The sequence below is a fragment of the Theropithecus gelada genome, chromosome 14 (genome assembly GCF_003255815.1).
Source record: "Theropithecus gelada isolate Dixy chromosome 14, Tgel_1.0, whole genome shotgun sequence".
NCBI lineage: Eukaryota > Metazoa > Chordata > Mammalia > Primates > Cercopithecidae > Theropithecus > Theropithecus gelada.
Window position 1 is genome coordinate 17596613 of NC_037682.1, and position 26013 is coordinate 17622625.

At 47.8% G+C, this 26013-nt stretch overlaps 1 protein-coding gene across 1 annotated transcript in view; it reads right to left on the minus strand.

Moving 5' to 3' along the window:
* Positions 1-23532, minus strand: part of PTPRJ (protein tyrosine phosphatase, receptor type J) — a 187253-nt gene extending 163721 nt beyond the window's left edge. The window contains exon 1 of the mRNA XM_025357782.1: positions 23080-23532. Coding sequence (XP_025213567.1) covers positions 23080-23340 — 261 coding nt within the window. The 5' untranslated portion in view covers positions 23341-23532. The remainder of the gene's footprint in view (positions 1-23079) is intronic.
* Positions 23533-26013: the final 2481 nt, after the last annotated feature.

Here is a 26013-nt window from a genome sequence, read left to right on the forward strand (position 1 = left end):
ATAATACCCAGTGCTGGGATGGAGATAATGAAACAGGCAATCGCATATCTTGTAACAGCAGTGTAAGCAACGAATTCCTTTTGGAACGTTATTAAGCAAGAGGTATGTGTCTAATATCAGAAAGGTATCTGGAAATTAATCCTGAAGAATTTCTGCTTCACAGAAAATGCTGCATTCATGAAGATACTGGTCCTTGCACCACTTGTAATGGTGAAAAAATCGCTACTGCCTAAATCTCTAAATACGAAAAAGGCTAAATGAATTATAGTACATCCACTTCATGCAGTAGTCTGTAGCTATTAAACATCATGGTTTATGTTATCCATGTATTAACATGGAAAAAATAAAAAGTTCTCTTTATTTAGCCTTTCAGCATTAAAGGATCTGAAACTGTCCCTGCTCTGTGATTATAATTATTTTAAACAAGAAGCCACCTGGAATAAATCGTACTTGTAACTACTTGGAAATTATAATATTTTTGTGATGGGGGGATAAAGGGCTTTTTTTTTTTCTCCTTTCTCTAGTTTCTACATTTCTTTTAATGTTGTTATACCACTGTTACCTAACTAGGAAAAAATAAATTTTTTTAAATGACCAAGCTCATTTTGAAGCTGCTCAGTATCACATAAACACTGAGGCCTGCCTGCCCCAACTAAAGCAGCCACGTGCAATGCAGCTCTGGCTGCTGCTTCTTCTGTTTATCAAAACAGGGCAAACCCGCCCTGAAAACTCACCTCAGCAAGGTGACCTGACCTCAGGCCCATCACAGCCACAAATCTGCATTTCCAATAAAAAATAATCCCAAAGAAGAAAAGCACCCAGGTAACCAGTTATGGAAAAGCAAAGGATTGATGAGTTAGGGGTGACAGGACAGTGAATTACTGTTTTTGTTTTTTTGTTTTCTTGGGGTTTTTGTACTGACCATAGTCACAATGCCTAGCACAAAGTAAGTGCTCAATAAGGATTTGAAGCAGAAAATGTTTTAAATAGGAAAATACACTCATTTACCCATTTTAAAAATTTAAGGAAGTGAGGCCAGGCATGGTGGCTCATGCCTGTAAACCCAGCATTTTGGGAGGCTGAGGTGGGCAGATCACTTGAGGTCAGGAGTTCCAGACCATCCTGGCCGACATGGTGAAACCCCCTACTAAAAATACAAAAATTAGTCAGGTGTGGCAGCAGGCTCCTATAATCCCAGCTACTCGAGAGGCTGAGGCACGAGAATCACTTGAACCTGGGAAGCTGAGGTTGCAGCAAGCCGAGATGGCGCCACCACACTCCAGCCTGGGTGACAGAGCGAGACTCCATCTCAAAAAAAAAAAAACATTTTAAATGGGAAAATGTACTCGTTTGCCCATTAAAAAAATTTAAGGGAGTGCCCACACTTCCTGAGCACCAAGGCCCAAAACACCATGCACACCTCTGGCCTGAAAGTTGTGCTCCCTTAGTTCTCGTCAACAGAAGCTGTGTTTGGAAGTGAGCAGGCAGGAAATGGGTACTTTTGTCACCAACTTGAATAACAAAAGTCAGAAAACTTAAATGTCACCAGGACAGTAAATGTCAAAGGGGGAGGGGTAACTAACGGTTTACCAAGTATCTCTGCACCACTCCCTGTTCCGGCGCCTGTGGGCATGATTTCATAAAGTCCAACCTAACACTCTGACTCCAGCACCAAGCTGCCTAGGCTTGAACTCTGACTCTCAACTGATTGGCTGTGTGGCCTCAGGCTGGTTGCTTAGCTTCTCTGCATCTCACTTTCCTCTCCTGTAAAATGAAAGCAAAAAGAGAAGAGACCTACCTCATTAGGGTGTCATGAGGATTCACTAAGCCAATACACACAAAGCACTGGGTACAGTGTCTGGCACAAGCACAGCATCTGTCACTTACTTATTAGTATTGTGCTTACATTTTACAGCCAAGAAAAACAACCTCACAGAGGTTAGTAACGTCCAAAGATCACACAGCTTAGTAAGAAGCAATGCTGTGATTCAAACCCAAATCAAAGGATCTGTGCTCTTTTTATCAGAGCAAGCTAAACCCCACCTGCAGGATTATTATGATCTCCACCCCAAACACACACACGCACACACAATTTATGGCTGTCACTGCAAAAGGTAAGAATATTATGAGATAAGAAGTGATATGGGGCCAGGTACAATGGCTCTCGCCTGTAATCCCACCACTTTGGGATTACAGGCAGGCAGATCACTTAAGTCCAGGAGTTCAAGACCATCCTGGCAAACAAGGCGAAACCTCATTTCTACAAAAACACAAAAATTAGCTAGATGTAATGGCACGCGCCTGTAGTCCCAGCTACTGGGGAGGCTGACGCACGAGAACTGCTTGAACCCGGGAGGCAGAGGTTGCAGTAAGCCAAGATCATACCACTGCACTCGAGCCTGGGCGACAGAGTGAGACTCTGTCTCAAAATTTAAAAAAAAAAAAAAAAAAAAAAAGTGATACGGGACTGGAAGAGGAAGTCCAGTCCGTTGTAACCTATGGATAAGACCAGCTCCCTGCACATAATACCAGCGCCATGTCAGGAAGGTTCTTTCAATTCATTCACTAAGCAAGCATGCTTTTGAGGCACGCTCTGTCCTACACATGAGGATATCAGACATACAGGGTCCCACCCCCCTTGAACTCATAATCCAAGAGGTGGGGAGACAGACAGAAACGAGTAGGTGATAAGGATGGGAGGAAATGAAGGATGATGGGATAGAGGGGCCTAAGTGATAAGAAGGAGCGAGGAGGATAGTACCAGGCCCCAGGGAGAGGGGCGGGGCAGTTCAAGTGTCCGTTGTACTAGAGCCAGGTGACTACAGTCTGTGAACAGGGAGTGGGTAGCCAGGATGAGATCGGAGGGTAGAGGGGAGGAAGGGGTCTGATCATCCCGATCTAAGGTTCAGAGTCTTGCAGGCCACTGTTTGGGTTTATACTAAGAGCGATATGAAGCCATGTAGGCTTTTAAGCGGTGGAATAACACAACTCAATTTACGGGAAAGAAGCAAGCCAGGAGAGGTGGCTTGCACCTATAATCCTAGCACTTTGGGAGGCCAAGGCAGGAGGATTGCTTGAGCCCAGGAGTTGGAGACCAGCTGTGGCAACAAAGTGAGACCTCCATCTCTACAAAATATATATATATATATTTAAAAATTACCCAGGAGAGGTGGTACACACCTGTAGTCCCAGCTACTCAAGAGGGTAAGGTGGGAGGATCTCTTGAGCCCAGGAAATCATGGCTGCAATGAGCTGTGATCATACCACTGCACTCCAGCCTGGGCAACAGAACAAGACCCTATCTCAAAAAAAAAAAAAAAGGGCCGGGCATACCAGCACTTTGGGAGGCCGAGGCAGGCAGATCACCTGAGGTCAGGAGTACAAGACCAGCCTGGCCAACATGGTGAAACCCCATCTCTACTGAAAATACAAAAAATTTAGCCATGTGTGGTGGCACAAGCCTGTAGTCCCAGATACTCAGGAGGCTGAGGCAAGATAATCACTTGAGCCCGGAAGGTGGAGGTTGAAGTGAGCCAAGATCGCACCACTGTACTCCAGCCTGGTTGACAGAGCGAGATTCTGTCTCAAAAAAAAAAGAAGAAGAAGAAGAATCTCAGCATGAAAGTAAAAGAGACTAGCATATGGGTGGCATTTGCTAAAGGCCTTTTTACCCCTAGTTTTCCTTCTCCTTGTGCCACTAGCCCAACATAACCGTAGACAATCATGTTCTCCCTTTCTGGGTCTCTGTTTCCAAAGAGTTTTAGTCTCAGTGGTTCCCAACCCTGGCTACATATTAACAACACATGAGGAGCTTGGAAAATAAAATACCAACAGGGGCGAGGTGTGTCCATCCACCCAGATATCCAGAATCCACTGGTCTGGGGATGGAGCCTCCAATTGGTATTTTCTAAAAGCTTCTCAGGTGCAGCACCATTTGAGAAGAGCCCACTTAAAGGGGCTTCTAAGGCCTTTCTACCTCAGTGGTCTAAGTTCTAACTGGGAGAACTGCCAAAAGACAGAGTGTGCTCTTTGAAGACAGTTCCTCCTTACTGAAGACAATCAAGCAAAAACTACTTTGCTCAAAGATGCAACTCTATAATCAGACATTCTTAACAGATTCCTCCCAAAAGACATTTTTGTGGTTTAATGACTTGGGTGATCGTCCAGTGAGCAAGCAAGTCTTGGTCCTCAGTGTCCTCAGCTGCAGCCAAAGACAACAAATAAACAGCGTATGTGCCACTCCTTGCCTCTCTTGCGGCCATGGCAGACATCACTAATTGATCCCAGCATAGCCTTCTGCTGAGCCAGGACATCCCAAGTGATCTGAGAATCCCTTCTACACAGGGCCCAAGCAGTCACTCACTATCAATCATCTGAAGATGGACACAGACTGGAACCCATTTGTCTTTCCTAGCCTAATGTCCCCAAGGTATTTTCCAACTCTGACATTCTTTGAGGGGATGATCCTCTTAAACTTTCTACTAGCAATCATTAACTACCAAGTTGCACGGCAATGAGCTCAGCTGGCTTGAGGCTAGTCAGACCATAAGGTCACATGTTTCATCCCTGAGGAAGGCTCTTGCTGTATTTCCTGAACTTCAGACTCTTTGTCCTCTCTAGGTAACATCCCTCCCTTCCCTGGCAGCTGCACCTCCAGCATGTATTTACCGAATAGGGCCTGAGATAGATTACTCAATTAGATCAGGGCAGACCTGTCCATATTCCTGGAAAAGCTCATCCAAGCAGGCGTCCTTTATGATCACTGGTAGCTGAAACAATAATAATGACAGCAGCTGGTGTGTACAGAGCACTTTCTGTATGCCAGGCACCTTGCCGGGGGCACTGCATACATTTTTTCATGGAATCTTGATCACAGTCCTCTAAGGTATTTATTATCCCCATTTGGCACACAAGAAAATTCAAGCTTTGAAAGCTACTAAGTTGCTGCTGAACACAAAGCAATAGAAGCGAGATTACAGACAGGAGAACCACATACCTGGCTCTGGGCAAGTCCCTCCACCTCTCTGTGCCTCATCTCTAAAATGGGCGTGATAATTTTTTCAAGAACACAGTTTCGGGGCCCATGTGGTAATTTAATACTTTCACACAATTTGTAAAGATCAAATCAATGTACTTGGGATACGTATCACCGTAAATATTTGTCTTTGCTTTATGCTAGAACCAAACCGTTCTCTTCTAGCTATTTTGAAATATACAGTAGATTACTGTAAACTGTAGTCACCCTACTGATCTAGCTAACGTGATGTCTTTAAAATGAACATAATAATTGTAAGGATAAAATGAGAGCCCAGCACACAGTATATGACAGTCCAGTGGATGTCTCAGAAAAACCTGATGAAATCTGGGTTAAAAAAAAAAAAATCAAGGATTGAAGTTCTGACCAAGTCTACTCTACACTGTGCTAGGAGCTGTTTTTTGGCCTCACAAAGTGAAATATTCTTGGTAAGTCATGTGCACATCCCAGTTTTCAGAAAGCAAATCCTACCTCGCTCCATTCACCCCTGGCTGGCATCACCCTTGAGGTCAGTTTCTTCTCCTGCCTCTTTCCTGCTATTCTCAATGTCACTGGCTGGAAGGTAGTCTCTCTCGTTTTACGCCCTGAGGCCTCTCCACACTCTAAAAGCTGAAAATTGCTCCAGGGAGCTGGTGGGAGGGGGAACTTGGCAGTGAATCTCTTTGTAACGGGATCTCCCTTTGACAGGGCATATCTCTTGTGTGGAAGGAACTTGGCCTCAAAGCTCCTAATAAAAGGTAAGCCTTTCCCTCAACTTCACAGCCCTTGCAGCACAGCTTAGCACCACACCATCAATCACCTTAACACGGGGTTCCTTTCCCACCTAGACGGGCAAAGTATCAGCTACTCCCTTTTTACAGAGTAGGGCTGAGGAGGAAGATGAGGCTGAAAACACTAGGAAGGAACTCAACACCTAGGTGCCCAGACTGCAGCACAAACTCCGCCACAGCATCCCAAAAAAGGACTCAGTGAATGAGAGGGGAGTCGATGTGAACCCTCTTTTGAGCTCTGGCAACCTGGATGTTTGTCGCATGTGTAAACCTTGTTAGTTTAGACCTACGGTCCCACGGGGAGAAAATCCGCTACCAGCATAAGGCTGATTCCATGAGAATGAGAGGACAGCCAGTCCCATCTAGTGAGACTGCCAGGGCACAGGCCATCTGCATCAGTACTTCAAAGCAAGTATTACCTACAGCAAGGGCAGTTGGCTCTTTAGGGGACATCTGCCAATATCTGGAGACATTTTTGTCTGTGGGGGAGGGGCGCTACTGGCACCTAGCAGGCAGAGGCCAGGGAGGCCGCAGGACACCGTATGGTGCACATAGGACAACCTCCCAAAACAGCAAGTTATCCAGCCCAAAATGTTAATAGGGCTGAGACCGAGAAACCATGTTCTGGAGGAAAAGAAGTTGTCGTCACTCACCCCAACCACATGGTGGGATAGGTGCAAGGCCTAAGTCAAATTCCAGGGAAGAGCAAAGGCTAAGCATTCTATGTGCATCTTCCAAAAGACATCAAAAGGCTGGTCCCAAACTCTGTGGCCAGATAGAAGCTGAGGGTCCGAGTCTTACTCCACAACACGTCCTCTTAAATAAGAGCTTCCACTCCCGCACCCCCATCTCCAACGATTTCTCTTCACACCATAGGATTTGGCGACTGCTCTACGCAACAATAGTCCCTGGCACTGAGGCTGACAGAAGTTGTTTGAACACCTTCAGGACAGGTCTCCCTGCACCCTGGGCACATGGCAACACTGGCCAGTGCTCTGCATCACTCTGCAGCCCCAAAGTCAGGAGATGTCGTGTGAACAAGGAGGGCTGAGGTGAGAGCAAATGTGCTCAGGCCTACTAAGTGCCATGATCTGGACTGAGTGCCTTACATGCCTTCCCCCCATTTAAACCTAGTAACACATGGCCTGGTTGTTACTACCCATTTTCCAGATGCAGTAACAGATTCTGAGAGGCTCAAATCAAGGCAGATAGCAGGGTCACACAGCTATAGGGGAAGAGCATGGAACTGGACACATGCTTCTGCTGACACCAAAGCACATGCCCTTTCTCATGTTCCTCTTTTCTTTTTTTTTTTTTTTTTTTTTGAGACGAAGTTTCATTCTTGTTGCCCAGGCTGGAGTGCAACGGCGTGATCTCGGCTTACCACGACCTCTGCCTCCCGGGCTCAAGCGCTTCTCCTGCCTCAGCCTCCCAAGTAGCTGGGATTACAGGCGCGCGCCACCACACCCTGTTAATTTTTGTATTTTTAGTAGAGACAGGTTTCACCATGGTAGTTAGGCTGGTCCCGAACTCCTGACCTCGTGATCCACTCACCTCAGCCTCCTTTCAAAGTGCTGGGACTACAGGCACGAGCCACTGTGCCTGGCCCCCATGTTCCTCTTCTAATGGGACATCTTGAAGTTATGTCATCCACATGTGACTTCAATCTCTATGAAATCCCAAATAATTTACAACAGGAGGGCTCACACCCCAACATGATACCATGATATCACTTAATCTGGGTCAGACAGCCTTCTTACCACCTTACAGCTCCAGGATCTAAAATGCAAGACAAAGATACTCTTGTTTTCTGTGGCTTTGGGAATCATTTCACTCCTGCTGCATTAGGGCTCTGAGCATCCAAGGTCAACAAGTCACCCATCCTCACAGGAAGATGGCCTTCCCACCTGTGAGACTGGCCCAAGTCCAGCTGTCTGTCCTTCCTGGATACTCAGACACTCCCTGGCCTATGGAGACCCTCCCATCCAGCTCCCTTGTGCCTCAAAGGAAGCCCACAACTAGCTGGCAGAGGTTCTGAGCCTCAGTTTCCTTCCCTGTATCTGCGTCACAGGATTAAATGAGTTAATATGTACAATGTGCTGACAACAGTTCATGATAAATATTCAACTGACGGTAGCTACTATTGTGACTTTTATTATTCAATTTATCTTAAGGCAATCACCAGATGATGTGTTCAGAGATCTAATCACAAAGTCAACTGAATAGGGCCTATCATGGCAAAAAAAAAATTTTGGAAACAAACTAGAAGACTAATCACGGGACTTATTAGATAAATTAAGGTACCTCCACATAATGGAATGGATGCAACAGCTAACAGTTATACAAAAGAAGAACACTTACTGGCAGGGGGAAATGCTTGTAATACACTGTCAGTCCTTCACAGATTGCCATACACTGACCCTGAGAATAGCAAGGAGCGCGCTCGCACCCCCAGAGTCTGCGGGGTAGAGATTTCTTGGTTGCGTACTGTACTGGTTGAAAAAAAATCCTGATGCAAATGTGGTATCTAGTCCATAATATGTCCATGGTTGTTTGCTTTCGAAACACATTACAAAATAATTTCTACTGAGTAACAGTGACCCTCCAGCAAGATGCCTCCTTTTTATCCTGTGGCTTCCTGGGGTAGCCCTAGGGAGACATCCACCTCAATTTTTTTTTTATTTTATTTATTTATTTATCTATTTAGAGACAGAATCTCACTCTGCAGCCCAAGCTGAAGTTCAGTGGCACAATCTCGGTTCACTCCTGCCTCCAGGACTCAAGCAATCTCCGCCTCCAGGGCTCCAGCGATTCTCGTGCCTCAGCCTCCCAAGTAGCTGGGACTACAGGCGTGTGCCACCACTAATTTTTTGTATTTTAGTAGAGACAGGGTTTCACCATGTTGCCCAGGGTGGTCTCTAACTCCTGAGCACAGGTGATCCGCCTGCCTCGGCCTCCCAGGGTGCTGGGATTACAGGTATGAGCCACCACGCCCGGCCCACCTCAACTATTAAAAAATAAAAGATGTAAGTTACAAAGCACATGTAGGAGGTTATCCTATTGTAGCATAAACAGACAGACAGAACATGCATTTAAAAAGACAAGGATCTCCCACCAAAAAGGTACCAGGAGTTAACTTGGGCGAGAGGAGATTACAGGTAATTTTGCTTTTTTTTATTTATGTGTATTTTCAATCTTATATTTTTAAAAAATGGCCGGGTGCAGTGGCTCACGCCTGTAATTCCAGCACTTTGGGAGGCTAAGGCGGGCAGACTGCCTGAGCTCAGGAGTTGGCGACCAGCCTGGACAACATGGTGAAACCCCGTTTCTACTAAAATACAAAAAATTAGCCACGTGCGGCAGCCTGCACCTATAGTCCCAGCTACTTGGGAGGCTGAGGCAGAACTGCTTGAACCCAGGGGGACCGAGATCCCTTCACTGCTCTCCAGCCTGGGCAACAGAGCAAGACTCCCTCTCAAAAAAAAAAAAAAAAAAAAGATGAACTGATTCATGGCAGTTGAATTAACCTGGGGATCAGGATTTTTCAGCCAGTTGGGCTAACAATCTCCAGAAGGTTCATTCAGGCCCATGCAAATCAGTGTTGGAGCCTAGAGACAGCAGAGCCTAGAGGTCAGGCAGGGCTGAGCTGAGTCACCCACTATTCAGACCTCCCTCTCAGAGCCTCAGCTATTAGATGGTGGTCATTAAGTTCTCATTTAAACTATAGATGCAGGCCGGACACAGTGGCTCACCCCTATAACCCCAGTACTTTGGGAGGCCAAGGTGGGAGGATCACTTGAGGTCAGGAGTTCAAGACCAGCCTGGCCAATATGATGAAACCCCGTCTCCACTAAAAATACAAAAACTAGCTGGGTGTGGTGGTGCACATCTGTAATCCCAGCTTCTCGGGAGGCTGAAGCAGGAGAATCACTTGAACCCGGGAGGTGGAGGCTGCAGGGAGCCGATATCACAACACTGCAACCCAGCCTGGGTGACAGAGTGAGACTCACCTCAAAAAGAAAACAAATAAACTACAAATGCAGTAGTGCTAGCTCTCTACCAAACCCATTTACCCAAGGAAAACACAACTCTGACCCATAGCTTGTTCACTAGGCTGGTCGCCTGAAGTTTCCAGAAAAGCAGCTATTTAAAGGCAGGCCTCCAAAGCTTTCAGTCGGCCCACTTCCCTTCCTGAAGTACCTCTCGAGAATGGTTCTTCCTGCACCACCTGCTGCAGGATGGTTTCCAGCTACACACAGAGGCACTGACAATGCATAACTAGGGACTTTATACTGGTTTTTTTACTGTCTCTGGAAACAATCCACCTCCATCCCCCACCAGGCATTTTCCACCATTCCCTTCCCTGGAACAGTGACTTCCAGTGTTTTCTGGCGACAGCTGAACCCACGATAAGAAATTCATTTTATATGCAATTTAGTACACATACACACCACACACACGCGCGCGCACATATATAACTGAAATGAGTTTTTTTTTGTTTTTTTTTTTTGAGACGGAGTCTCGCGCTGTGTCACCCAGGCTGGAGTGCAGTGGCGCGATCTCGATCTCGGCTCACTGCAAGCTCCGCCTCCCAGGTTCACGCCATTCTCCTGTCTCAGCCTCCGAGTAGCTGGGACTACAGGCGCCCGCCACGGCGCCCGGCTAGTTTTTTGTATTTTTTAGTAGAGACGGGGTTTCACCGTGTTAGCCAGGATGGTCTCGATCTCCTGACCTCGTGATCCGCCCGTCTCGGCCTCCCAAAGTGCTGGGATTACAGGCTTGAGCCACCGCGCCCGGCCTGAAATGAGTTTTATGACACAATACTCACCAGCAAACTCCGATATTTTTACAATACTTACCAGCAAACTCTGATATTCTAACATTTTCTTAATGCTGGTCATAACTCACTAAATGGATTTTACATCCCACAGTTTCAAATACACCGCCTTAGAGTATGTAAGTCTATGATTTGGTTTCCCAAACTTCACTTTAAGTGTGTACTTTCTGGAACATATTAGATTGGAACCATATACAAATACTAATATTCACAGGACCAAAAACAGTAATTTTATACGGTTCAACCTAATAATTATGTGTGAACCAAACTGGAGGACTCCACTGATTCGCCTCTTAAAAGCTAACTCTGAGTAATTCTTAAAAGTGGCCTATACTTGGGCACGGTGGCTCATGCCTGTAATCCCAGCACTTTGGGAGGCCAAGGCGGGCAGACCACGAGGTCAGGAGTTCCAGACCAGCCTGGCCAACATGGTGAAACCCCATCTCTACTAAAAATACAAAAATTAGCCAGGCGTGGTGGGCGGGCACCTGTAATGCCAGTTACTCAGGAGGCTGAGGCACAAGAATAGCTTGAACCCAGAAGGCAGAGGTTGCAGTGAGCTGAGATCGCACCACTGCACTTCAGCCTGAGCAACAGGGTAAGACTCTGTCTCCAAAAAAAAAAAAAAAAAAAAGAGGTGGCCTATACTATGAATGTACACTATTATTATTGTGCAAAAGACAGATGACACCTGAATTGGACAAGTCAATTATAGCCACTCTGAGTCATACCTTTTTTTTTTTTTTTTTTTTTGAGACGGAGTCTCGCTCTGTCGCCCAGGCTGGAGTGCAGTAGCACAATCTCGGCTCACTGCAAGCTCCGCCTCCCGGGTTCACGCCATTCTCCTGCCTCAGCCTCCCGAGTAGCTGGGACTACAGGCGCCCACCACCGCGCCCGGCTAATTTTTTCTATTTTTAGTAGAGACGGGGTTTCACCATGGTCTCGATCTCCTGACCTTGTGATCCGCCCACCTCGGCCTCCCAAAGTGCTGGGATTACAGGCGTGAGCCACCGCGCCCGGCCGAGTCATACCTTTTTTAACGGGAATAACGATGACAAACTCAAGGATGTTGTGAGGATTGAACAAGCTCATATATGTGAAAGGGCCTTGTAAACTATAGTATAAGGTTAAAATTTTTTTTTTAATTTTTTAAATTGTAAATTATGCCAGTGTCTTAGCAAAACAAGATAATAAAACAGCAGCCAATATCTGTTGAGGGAGGCCGGGCGCGGTGGCTCACGCCTGTAATCCCAGCACTTTGGGAGGCCGAGGCGGGTGGATCACGAGGTCAGAAGATCGAGACCATCCTGGCTAACACGGTGAAACCCCATCTCTACTGAAAATACAAAAAAAAAATTAGCCAGGCGTGGTGGCGGGCGCCTGCAGTCCCAGCTACTGGGAGGCTGAGGCAGGAGAATGGTGTGAACCCAGGAGGCGGAGCTTGCAGTGAGCCGAAATCGCGCCACCGCACTCCAGCCTGGGCGACAAAGCGAGACTCTGCCTCAAAAAAAAATATCTGTTGAGGGGTTTTTTTCATGCTAAGCATTTGTCATGCAGATTCATTTAATCTTCCACAGCAATCCTATAAAGTAGGGATTCTTGTTGTCCCCATTAAACAGATGAGGATAGAAGAGACTCCAAGCATTAGAAGGATGGGCCCAAGGTCACAGAGGTAGGTGGAGAAGCTGCGTCTGACTCCAAAGCCCGTGCGTAAAGCACTGGCCAGCAATTTCCCTTCACACCCAGAACAATCTCGCCATAGTTCTCCATGTCCTGGCCACAGGAACAAGACCACGAGCCTGGTGTGCTCTCAGTGAGACAGGAAAACTTCCCCGTGACACAATGACATGAAAATGCGCTGGCGCCTCGGCCAGCAGCAGGAAATGCACAATCACCTTGCTGCCGTGGAAACAGGTGGCAAGTCGGCACAGTCTCTCAGCCTCCCATCTCCCGCAATTACAGCCAAGGATTATGTCTTTAAACTTTCCCATTGGTGGCTTAAAATAACTCCTCTTGACCCCACAGAAAATGTACTGAGAGACAGGAGGCAGCCATAGCCAGAGCTGGCCAGGTCACAAGATAAAGAGAAATGCTCAAACCAATGCAAACAGAGCTCTATGGTATTTTTTTTAAAGGGACACAGTCAATATCCCCGTGTTCCTTTGGGGCTAGGAAGAGCCACTGGCCACTCTTCAGTCACGTCTGGTGGTCACTTAATTTATTCAACTATGCACATTTGTCAAAAAGGAAATATTTAAATTGTGCTATCAGGGAAGTTCCACTGCTTCCTATTATACATTTTAATACATTTGTGTGTGTCTGTGTGTGTATCTGTAATACACACAATCCATCGTGGATTTAATCTCAAACCCAATTTAAGAGGTTTCATGGGGCTGGGTGCGGTGGCTCATGCCTGTAATCCCAACACTTTGGGAGGCCAAGGCAGGCAGATCACTTGAGGTCAGGAGTTCAAGACCAGCCTGGCCAACATGATGAAACACTGTCTCTACTAAAACTACAAAAATTAGCCAGGCATGGTGGCGCACACTTGTAACCCCAGGCTGAGGCAGGAGAATCGCTTGAACCTCAGAGGCAAAGGTTGCAGTGAGCCAAGATCATGCCACTGCAATCCAGCCTGGGCGACAAAGCGAGACTCCATCTCAAAAAAAAGAGGTTTCATGGCATAATTTTGACAATTCATAATTATTGATAATTATGATGTTATGGCCTTTGCCCTAACTCTTCAGTAAATGGAATACCTCTCTCTTCTGATACACAAGTATCTATATTCACCTTTTTTTGTTACTTTAAAGGTAACATTATATATACATTGTTCTCTACATAGCCTTTTAATTTATTCAGATATCTTGGAGAGTATTTCCCGCCTGCACCTACAGCTGTAACTCATTCTTATAGATGACTGGCTAGTGTTTTTTGGTTAGTTTTTTTTTTTGAGATGGAGCCTCACTCTGTTGCCCAGGCTGGAATGCAGTGGCACGATCAGAAATACTCTTCTGATCTAACTCTTCAGTAAAGGGAATACCTCGTGGTATTTTGTAAAATGCTGTCTTTATGTTTCCATATCCATTTACAAGGAATTTTAGCATAATATGATCACACTTAACTTCTCCAACTACCCTGTGTCAGAGGTACTCCTATTATTAGCATTTTTGGAATATGAACAGCAAGGATCAGAAAGGTCAAGATACCTGTCCACGATCACACAGCTAATGAGGTGGTAGAGCCAAGACTCCAACCAAGGAGTTCTCTTCCAAATTCTATGCTCTCTTCACCACCCTAGGGTCTTATTGATCTCTGAGTTCCTGAGGAACAAGGGCTACATCTAAAATAATCGGGAGGGGAAATGTGTTTGCAATACAAATGACAATCAAAGGACTAATTTCCAAAGAGCTTATACAAATTAAAAACAAAGATTATATCTATATCTCTGTATCTATAGATACAGTGTTTTTTTTGTTTGTTTTTTAATGAACAGGGAGTTAACCAAAAAACAAAAAATGGGGCCGGGCACAGTGGCTCACGCCTATAATCTCAGCACTTTGGGAGGCCGAGGCAGGTGGGTCACCTGAGATCAGGAGTTCAAGACCAGCCTAGCCAACATGGTTCTTAAGGAACAAATCCCAGCTCTATTAAAAATACAAAAAATTAGCTGAGCGTGGTGGCGCACGCCTGTAATCCCAGCTACTTGGAAAGCTGAGGCAGGAGAATCACTTGAACCTGGGAGGTGGAGGTTGCAGTGAGCCAAGATCACACCATTGCACTCCAGCCTGGACAACAAGAGCAAAACCCCATCTCAAAAAAAAAAAAAAAAGAAAGAAAGAAAACAAGAAAAAAAAGAAGCAGCACAGGCAAATGACCAAAAAACTCAACTAACTCAAAATTAAAGATACAAATAAAAATAACAAGATATGGCCGGACACGGTGGCTCACGCCTGTAATCCCAGCACTTTGGGAGGCCGAGGCGGGTGGATCATGAGGTCAGGAGATGGAGACCATCCTGGCTAACACGGTGAAACCTTGTCTCTACTAAAAACATAAAAAATTAGCCGGGCGTGGTGATGGGCGCCTGAAGTCCCAGCTACTAGGAAGGCTGAAGCAGGAGAATGGCCTGAACCTGGGAGGCGGAGATCGCACCACTGTACTCCAGCCTGGGTGACAGACAGACGCCGTCTCAAAAAAATAAATAAATAAAAAATAAAAATAAACAAACAAGATACAATTTTTCACCTTTCAGACTAGCACACATGTAAAAATTCTCATTTCAGGTGAGAAGGTATGGAGAAACAGACATTCTCCAAACCTATGGATGCAGGTACAAACTGAGGTGACACTTCTGGAGGACAACCTGACAACAGCAATCACACTTGTAAATGCATGCATCTTCCAATCCTGTAATCCTGAAACTAGAAATTTACTCTACAGATACACTTGTGAAGGTTACAAGAAATATCAACCAGATACATGAGGAAGTATGATTTGTGACAGGACAGGGAGATGTACTAAAACAACTAAAGTATCTATTGATAGGAGAATGGTCAAATAAATTGTAGTAAATCCACACATCAAAACACTAGTCATGGTCAGCCATGGTGACTCACATCTGTAATCCCAGCACTTTGGGAGGCCGAGGTGGGTGGATCACTTGAGGTCAGGAGTTCGAGACCAGCCTGACCAACATGGTGAAACCCCGTCTCTACTAAAAATGCAAAAATTAGCCAGGTGTGGTGACACGTACCTGTAATCCCAGCTACTCAGGAGGTTGAGGCAGGAGAATTCCTTGAACCCGAGAGACAGAGGTTGCAGTGAGCCAAGATCGTGCCACTGCACTCCAGCCTGGGAGACAGAGTGAGACTCCATCTCAAAAAAAAAAAAAAAAACTAGCCAGTCATTTATAAGAATAAGGCATAGCTATAGGTACAGGCAGGAAATACTCTCCAAGATATCTGAATAAATTAAAATGCTATGTAGAGAACAATGTATATATATAATGCTACCTTTAAAGTACCAAAAAAAAGGTGAATATAGATATTTGTGTGTATCACCTAGAAATTTTCTCTTTTTTTTTTTCCTGGAAAGAAACCAAGGATACCCACGGTGGTTCTCTTTGAAGAGGACCAGTAATTTTCTAACCTTATACAATTTCGGATTGGAGGTTTTTTAACCTGGGCTTCATGGACTGTTTTTAAAGAGTCTATGAAGCTGGGCACAGTGGCTCACGCCTGTAATCCTAGCACTTTAGAAGGCCAAGGTGAGTGGATTGCTTGACCTCAGGAGGTCGAGACCAGTCTGGGCAACATGGTGAAACCTCATTTCTACAAAAAATACGAAAATTAGCTGGGCATGGTGGCTCATGCCTATAGTCCCAGCTACTTGGAGGGCTGAGGTGGGAGGATCACTTGAGCCCAGGAGGCGGAGGCAGCAGTGAGCCGAGATCCAAGATCACATCACTGCACTCCACACTGGGGTACAAACTGAGACCATGTCTCAAAAAACAAAAACCTCCTGAAATTGGATACAATATTGGAAGTATGTGCATTCCCTTCTGGGGAAGGATTCTTCCCTTTTACACACTCTCTACACTCTCTAAGGGTCTTGTACCTCTTCTCTTCCCCTCAAGAAAGATTCAAAACCACTGTGTTATAGGCTCCATAGTGATGTGAAGTTTGAATATTCACTCACTCATTTACTCAGAAACCACGAGATAACACTGGGCTAGACCCTGGCACAGGCATCCGGAAAAATATCACCCAACTCCTGCCCTGGAGACGCAGGTCGTTTGTAACACAATAACGACATTGTCCGCCCAAGTTTCAGAAATGGCAACAGGGGACAGCTTCCCTCTAACAGGAAGAAGGAAAAGTGGAACTGAAAATTATTTGCATGTTTAAAATTAGACCTTCTGTGGGAGCTGACACTGCTTCGTTTTCAAAATGCCCCCCCACCCCGCATCTGCTTACCCCCAGCCCTCATCCTGGCATTTACATGCCAGGGAAATTCTGAGACAATAGGATGACTGCAGCCATCACTAATAAGGAAGTAATAACAAACTTCCTACAGCCCCTATCCTCCGAGGGGTCACCAGTAAAGCCACTGGAAAACCAGCCATACAAGGTGGTAACCAAATTGCTCTGGGCTTCTCTGGTCTGAGATATTCACCACTTCCAGGGACCTCCACTTAGGGACTGGCTGTCCCTCGCATCACCATTCCTTCTCTGGCAAGTGGCAGCCCTTTCTCTGAAGGGGGCAGCAGGGATGTCGTTCACAGTCACATCCTACATCACAACTGTGACTGGTTGGTTGGTGTGATCTGAGTTGTACTGCCCAGTGGCCAGTAAGACCCATGAAGACAGGCTCCTGTTCCCCACCACGGCCTCTGCTCAGTGCCTGTCCCCCAGACTTCAGCAACTGATCATCTTTACAATCTGGTCATAACCACATCATACTAACATTTTTTATTATTTAATAAAATAATAATTATTGACTCAGTGTTTTTCTTTAGACCAACTTTTTATCATATTTAAACAAATTTATCATGATACCACATTTCACCTCATTCGAACTATAAAATCATGGACTTTTAGGAGGTCGTTCTTTATTAAGACCCCCTAAAATAAATTATTTTTTATTTCTTTTTGAGACAGGGTATCGCTCTGTTGCCCGGGATGGAGTACAGTGGCACTATCAAGGTTCACTGCAGCTTCAACCTCCCAGGGCTCAAGCCATCCTCCCAACTCAGCCTCTCAAGTAGCTGGGATCGCAGGTCCACACCACCATGCCCAGCTAATTTTTTTAATAGACAAGACCTCACTTTGTTGTCCGGGCTGGTCTCAAACTCCTAGGCTCACCTGATCCTCCCACCTCTGCCTTCCAAAGTTGAGATTACAGGAATGAGCCACCCTGCCCAGCCAATAATTCTTAACATTAGAAAAAAAAAAGTATTGTGACTGAGCTCAGTTCATCTTGCACACACCCAGGGTTATTCCACACCACTCTGTGGAAAACACTTCATAAATATTTGTCATACGGGCCAGGCGCGGTGGCTCAGACTGTAATCCCAGCACTTTGGGAGGCCAAGGCAGGTGAATCGCCTGAGGTCAGGACAAGACCAGCCTGGCCAATGTGGTGAAACCCCGTCTCTAAAATACAAAAATTAGCCAGGCGTGATGGCACGTGCCTGTAGTCCCAGCTACTCGGGAGACTGAGGCAGGAGAATTGCTTGAACCCGGGAGGTGGAGGTTACAGAGAGCGGAGATCGTGCCATGCCCTCCAGCCCGAGCAACAGAGTGAGACTCCCTCTTAAAAAAAAAAAAAAAAAAAGTGATATGAACTAATGATCTGGGGCCTCATTTCTTCTATCCAAGTAACAGCAGCAGCCACAACTAGCAGTTGGGCCTTGCTTTAGGTGTTACGTAGCAATTCCTCTTCCATCTCATTTGATCCTCTCAACCACCCAGTGAAGCAGGAAGTGTTAGTCCCATTTTCCAGATAAGGAAATGAGAAGTCACAGAGGTTAAGTGACTTGCTGAGTTTATGTAGCTACTAAGTGGCTGAGAAAAGACCCAAACCCAAGTCTTTCCATCCCAGACCCCAATCTATCTCCACAAAGGCAGACTTGCTTGTAAACTGAGGCCCCAAAGAAATATAAGCAGGAAGGAGGCACCTGTGATCCGCCCGTCTTGGCCTCCCAAAGTGCTGGGATTACAGGCTTGATCCACCGCGCCCGGCCATCGCCTCATCTCTCAGCTGCCCACAGAAAACCTTCTCCATGACTTTTTACAACACAGGACGGTAAATTGGGGCAGTGGAGACATCATCCCTGGCTCTGCCACGTAGTAGTTATGCATCTACAGTAAATTATTTTTGTCTTTTTTTTTTTTCTCTGTGGAGATTCCAGAAGTATACAATTAAGTTCTGAACCTCAATCTTCTCTCAGATAAAATAAAAATATGGCTGGGTGCAGTGGCTCATGCCTGTAATCCCAACACTTTGGGAAGCCGAGACGGGCAGATCACTTGAGCCCAGGAGTTCAAGACCAGACTGGGCAACATAGCGAGACACCATCTCTATAAAAAAATAAAAAATTAGCCAAGAATGGTAGCACACGCCTTTAGTCCCAGCTTGAGAGGCTAAAACGAGAGGAGCCCTTGAGCCCAGGACGTTGGGGTTGCAGTGAGTTACGTTTGCACCACTGCACTCCAGCCTCGGTGACAAAGCAAGACCCTGTCTCTTAAAAACAAAACTAGGCCGGGCGCGGTGGCTCACGCTTGTAATCCCAGCACTTTCGGAGGCCAAGGTGGGTGGATCATGAGGTCAGGAGATCAAGACCATCCTGGCGAACATGTTGAAACCCTGTCTCTAATAAAAATCCAAAAATTAAAAATTAACTGGGCTTGGCGGCACGTGCCTGTAATCCCAGCTACTTGGGAGGCTGAGGCAGCAGAGTCCCTGGAACCCGTAAGGCAGAGGTTGCCGTGAACTGAGATCACGCCACCATACTCCAGCCTGGCAACAGAGCTAGACTCCATCTCAAAAAAAAAAAAAAAAAAAGTGGGGCACAGCGACTCACGCCTGTAATCCCAGCACTTTTGGGAGGCCAAGGCAGGTAGATCACCTACGGTCAGGAGTTCAAGACCAGCCTGGCCAACATGGTGTAACCCCATCTCTACTAAAAATACAAAAAGTAGCCAGGTGTGGTGGCACATGCCTGTAATCCCAGCTACTCGGGAGGGAAGAGAATCAACTGAACCCAGGAGGTGGAGGTTGTGGTGAGCCAAGATTGCACCACTGCACCCAGCCTGGGTGACAGAGTGAGACTCCCTCTCAAAAAAAAAAAAAAAAAAAAAAACCCCAAAAAACAAAACAAAACAAAACAAAAAAACAACAGCACCTATCTCTTGGTATTTCTGAAATGGCCAAATGAGATAATGCATTAAAACCCTTAGCACAGTGCCTGTCATGCATAATGTTACCTATTAATTATAATATCATCAGTGGCATTATATTAGAAGGGAAATACACAGAAAATTGCCTCTTATCCTGCACTCAAAATAATTCCCTAGCCCAAGAAGTGAATGAACTGAGAAGTAATTACTGATGATCCTCTGGCTACACCCAGGCCTACGGTCATTCAGCCACTCTGCCTCAGTCCCAACCCCAAGCAAAAATTACTTTTAGGAGCTAAATAACCCCTTTCCTGACCAAAATTGCTCATTCGGAAGCCACGATCCTCACTGCTTAGGAAAGCTTGGGTATTCCACGGTTATCTTTATCCTGGGGCCGAACTTGAAGTCAGCTCAAAGTCACGGTCTAACCATAAACCAATTTGCTCTGTTTTCGTAAACTGTCTGCAAACAAAACATAATCATCTGGTTTTCCCGTTGTTCTGAAGCAAAACAAAAATATTTAAAGTCACTCATATGAGAATCTAACAAGCAGTTTAAAGAGGAGTCAAAACATATTTTGTACTCTGGATGGAACAGGTAAGGAATCAGGCTTTAGGATTAGCCATGATAGATAATAAACCCAGTTATTATTCACCAGGAAACAAGAAAGTGAAGATAAAACAAAACCAAAACACTATAAGACCAATAAAACAGCTATTAGTCACCAGCTTTTTTTTCATTTATTCTTTTAAAATCAGCCCACATCAAGCTGATTTCTTAAAGAACCTGTCAGGATTAAATTTCTCAAGAGAAGGAAGCAGGAGGAAATCTGCTTTGTCACATTGCCTAAAACATACCCACAAACCAAAACTAGTGTGCAGAACTGCTATGAGAATGGGAGGAGTCAGACACTGCAACTAGCAAAGTCCTCATGTTGGAATCATCTCTGACCGTCCTTCCTGTCTTAGAAAAGGGGAATGAGATGCCAGTTCAAAAACTGCTTTTCCGGGCCTACAAAGTACTTAGCCTACCAGCATCTCAGCTTTCCAGCTTCCACATCCGCCCTTATTAATGTCCAAACAGAGCTGTGTCTTTTCCATGACTTGTCCATTTGTTTAACCTGGTATAGTTGATTCCATTTTATAATACACACACGAGCACATACACACACAATCCAGGCCTCAGAAAACCAGTCGGCTTTTAGGAAGGTAGTCACATACTCTTGTTTCCTAAACAAACTTCTGAAGTATCTCAAATTTGATTCGACTTTGAAAAATTCCATTCACACCCACCGTTTTGAGAAGACACAGTGATATGTCGCTATCATTAAAAGTAAGATCAAAGTGAAAACAGAAAAAAAAAAACAGCACTTTGAAAATACAAGGCCCAGGCAGGTGACCCAGGTTCCCAACTTGTCTTCTCTAATGCTTTGCTGGGTGACTTCTGCCTGCTCCCTGTCTTCTCTGGACCTCAATATCCTCATCTAAGAGCTCTGAGGGGTTTCAGCTATCTTGAAAGTCTGGTCCAGCTCAAAAAGGCACTGATTCCCTGAAATATCCATTATCAAAATGAACTGCTGAATGTGGATTTTGAAGATGCTTCTTCTGAGAGCCTTTTAGATTTCCTATTTCATAATGTATCCAAAAAAAAAAAAAAAGAAGAGAGTCCTTTTGAGGTTCTACAGAACAAACCATAGAGGAAGGAAATATTTAAATACAGGACAAGTGTAGAGTGGCAATATGCTAATGAAATACAAGGAAGGATTGAGCAAGCAATAAATTTACCCAAGAAACTTTTTGCTGATTGAAAGCACAGCCAGCAACCAGTATGGCTGGAGCAAAACAAAAATTATATTTATAATTTAAAATTTTTTTTGCTGAAGCGAAAAAATAAATTACATATATATTTAAAAATAAATGAAGCTTTAAGTTGGGGGGTTTTCTGTTTTTTGTTTTTTGGGGTTTTTGTTTGTTTTAGCATAAACTTTGATACAAGAAATCTTCAAATGCAAGGCTTTTTTAACTTCAGACACTGCTTCCCTGAATTTCCTTGCATGGTCAGGGAGAAGACAGCCCCCCCACACACTGTACCTTAATAATGAGAATCCCATCTGGAAACCCTTAATATTTACAAAGCTCTTTTAGACATTGGCCAGTGGAAGCCCCTCAAACAATTCCATCGGGAAGGGGGTGCTACACCCATTCTACAGATGCTGTTAACTGAGGGTAGAGGAGCCTGAAGAGGAAGTCCAGCCCTGAGGCCTGGACCTGGAGCCAGTCTCCTGACATCTACTTCAAGGTTCTCTGCAGGAGGTCACATTGCCTTCCGGCCCCCAGGAAAGCCTGTGCAGAACCTGCTGAGGAAACTGCGAGGAGAGACCCCTGGATGCCGAGGGTCACGCAGCCCCTAGGCCCAAGCCCCTTTCTCCTACTGCCTGCTGGGCGGCATATCTGCCCCAGGGAGATGCTTCTGCTCTCTCCTGTATTCAAGCTGGAGAAGTTTTCCCTGAAACCAGGTTCCATCCCCAGTCAATAACTCATTTCCTCAGAGATGGTGTCTGTATAAACCAAGCAAGACGGTCATTTGCAGAAATGCACAGCAGGGCAGCCCCAGAGGTTCAAACCCCGATAGGCTCCAGAGGCTGAGAGAACGCGCCCGCTGGCTCAGCTCCCATGGCACGGGCTGGGTGCTCCGCTCTTTCACTTCTCTTCCTCAGTTCCCCATCTGTGAAATGGGAATGCCCCTCAGCTGCCCTGCCTCACCCCCTATGGAAATGCCAGGAAGGGGAAAGGTCGGTCACCAAAACGCCAGGGACAGCATTATCCGAAAAGTGAAGCAAGACAAGAGGGCGGGGGTGGGGTGGGGACGGTGAGCCGGCGCCCACAAAGCACGAATTAAACACCCATGAAATCAAGCACGACGCCAAAAGGGCCGGCTACCTTGAGAAAAGCCAGCGTTCGGCCACCTTTTCCCCGGCCTGGGAACTTTCCCCAGAAACAGCGCCCTCGGCCCCGAGTCCCGTGCCTCGCCCAGGGCCCCACTGCCCAGCGCCTGGCCCTGCCCTGGCGCCCCCGCCGCCCCTCGGGCCCCTGCAGGCCGGGTCGGAGGTCGGTCGGCAAAGGCTCGGCCAGGCCGCCCGGCACTGCGTCCCCAGACCTCCGCAAACACGCCCCCTCCGGCCGCCTCGGGCTGGCAAGCCGGGCCCGTGCCGGCCAGATGTGCCCAGCGCCGGGAAGAGCCGGGCCGGGGACGGCCTGGAACCCGCGCGGAGGCTTTCCCCGGGAGGCTCGGGCACCGCGGAACCCGGATCCCGCCTCCCTCCCCCTGATCCTGGGCAGCCGGAAAAGGGCTCGGTCGCCGGCATGCGAGGCCGGCTGGGGTCCCCGCAAGCCGCCTTCAAGAGGGGGGATCCGAAGATCCGGACCCTCGCCCCTTTCCACGGAACCCCCCAGGCGGGGTACTCCCGGGCAGGTGCAGGCAATGCCAGTCCCGCCCCAGCCTCCGGCCCCCCGCCCGAGCCCACCCGGCGCTTACCTGGCCCACGCGCAGCAGCAGCAGCAGCAGCGGCAGCGCCCAGCGCAGCCCGGGTGAGCGCGGAGGCAGCCGCGCCTCCCGCGCCACCGGCTTCATGCCCCGCGCGCCCTGGAACGTGCCCGGGACGCGCGAATCGGGCCCCGCCGTGCGCCCGAGCCCGGGCACCGTCGTCGCCGCCTCCTGCCGCCTCCTCCGCCTCCTCCTCCGCCAGCCGGTCCGCCTCGTCCCCGCTCCGCCCGCCCCGGGCTTCCCCGGGGACATGGCAGCGGCGGCGGCGGCCGCGGCCACACGCCGGAGCCTGGCGCGGCTGCCGCGGGGGGGGCCGCGTCCCTGAGCGCGCAGGGGCTTCGCGGGGCGGAGCGAGCGGCGCCCACCCCCAGCGCGCGGCTCCCCGGTGCCGGCTCCCGCGGCTGCTCCCGCTGCCTCCTCCGCGCGTCATGCGGCTGGGGCTGCAGGGAGCCGCGGCGAGCGCTCGGCCCCCTCCCTTCCCCTCCCCCTCTGAATATTCATCGCTTCCTCCCGCCCCGGCCGGCCCGGCGGCTGCCGAGCTCCGCAGCCCCTCGCCGCCGCCCGCCGCTGCCCCCGCCCCCTCCGAGCCTGCCGCGGCTCTCCTCCCGCGGGCAGAGGAAGCGCCCCCGCCTCGCCCGCCCCTCCGCCCAGCCCTCCCACATTCCTGGGACTTCGAGCCCGGGACCAGGCTCCGTGGCTCTAGCGCCTCGAGCCGGCACCCCTCAGGACGGGCTCCCCTTCTCTCACCCGGTCCGCGGCGCCGGGTTCGGGTAGGCAGAGGTTGAACGAGACCCCTGCTGAGAGCGCAGCCAAGCCTTATTGTAGACGGCAGCCCGGCGAAGGCGCGCTTGACCTGTCCCTGGGTGGGCTTGGGGGTGCGTGAACCCAGAAATCGTAGGAGGCACGCTGTACATTGTGTTCTGTCCCCCAGCCCCCGAGCGCCGGCCAGGGAGGCAGAGAGCCCAGTAGAAGCCAGTCCAGGGATTAGAACCCCAGCGGTGGCATATGGTGGACCGGGCTCTGCTGGCAGTACCAGCTCTGTGAACTCTGGAGACGCATTTCTCCTCTCTGGCCGCCCCCACACCCACCTCTCCTCCCGTGTGAAATAAAGATCGTACTAGGACCTGTGGAGAGAGAGGTCCACTGCACTCACGATTAGACGAGACAGTGGTTAGTAAAGTCCTAAATACCTAGCCTGACACATCGTGGGACTCCACATATGTTAGCTCTTCTGGAAGCTTTCATCACGTTATTAAAGAGGTCCATGAACTGACAGGAGTTAAAAATCACAGTATTACTCCTGTGCCCATGCACAGAGGAAGACGCTAGGATCAGGGAGGCTAAGCCATTTGCCCAGGAGAAGCCGCGAGAGAAAGGGCCAAACCAGAGAGTGCTAAGGAGGAAGAGGTTAATTCCAACCAGGAGAGAGGTGACACCTGAGCTGGGCTTTGAAGGATGGGTTGAGTTTCACCAGGCCAGTAGAGGGGAGAAGTGTCTCAGGAGGTGGGGCCAACTTGGCAGAAAAGAGGCAGCAGATGCTTCAAGCTTGGCCTCCGGAGAAACAGGAATGGGAGACTGGGGGATTCATACAGGGAGAGAGTTCAAAGGGCCAGGATAATGAGTCTAGGCTGGATTCTGTGTGCAGACCACCAGGTGTCCAACGCTACCTCCAGACACCCCTTGGGTCTCAGGTTACCATCTACAAGATGGAAACACACATTCACGTACAGGGTCTACGTGGCTCGCACCAGACGACACACCCAGAGAAGCACTAAGGATAAAGAAACTTGGCCAAGCCGCAAGATGGCTCACGCCTGTAATCCCAGCACTTTGGGAGGCCGAGGTGAGTGGACCACCTGAGCTCAGGCGTTCGAAACCAGCCTGAACAACAGAGTGAAACCCAGTTTCTACAAAAAATACAAAAATTAGCCAGGTGTGGTGGCACAGGGCTGTAGACTAAGCTACCTGGGAGGCCGATGCAAGGACGGCTTGAAGCTAGGCTGCAGTGAACCAAGATGGCGACATTGCACTCCAGCCTGGGGAATAAGGTGAGACCATGTCTCAAAAAAAAAACAGGCTGGGCGTGGTGGCTCACGCCACGCCTGTAACCCCAGCACTTTAAGAGGCCAGGGCAGGCAGATCATTTGAAGTCAGGAGTTCGAGACCAGCCTGGCCAACATGGTGAAAACCCATCTCTACTAAAAATACAAAAATTAGCTGGGCGTGATGGCGCGCCTGTAATCTCAGCTACTTGGGAGGCTGAGGCAGGAGAATCGCTTGAACCCAGGAGGCAGAGGTTGCAGTGACCCAAGATTGCGCCACGGCACTCCAGCCTGGGTGACAGAGTGAGATTCCATCTCAAAAAAAAAAAAAAAAAGAAACCTTACCTATGGGCTTACACATCTTGCCACCTTTCATTTAAACACTATGTAATTATCATAATTCACAAGGATTTTTGTTCCTCCGTGCCTCCTCCCCTCTTAAGGCAGAGACATAAAAGATGTTCATGTCCATGATACCCAGAGGGAAGGAAAGCTTGATTTAAGATGCTACCAGGGGGCTGGGCTCAGTGGCTCATGCCTGTAATCCCAGCACTTTGGGAGGCCAAGGCGGGCAGATCACCTGAGGTTGGGAGTTCGAGACCAGCCTCACCAACATGGAGAAACCCTGTCTCTACTAAAAATACAAAATGAGCTGGGCATGGTGGCGCATGCTTGTAATCCCAGCTACTGGGGAGGCTGAGGCAGGAGAATCACTTGAACCCAGGAGGCAGAGGTTGCGGTGAGCAGAGATCGCACCATTGTACTCCAGCCTGGGCCACAAGAGTGAAACTCCATCTCAAAAAAAAAAGATGCTATTAGGTAGCCACGGATGATTGCCAATTATACAAAAGAAAAGAAGAAGATGCTAGTGGGTCTGCAGGCT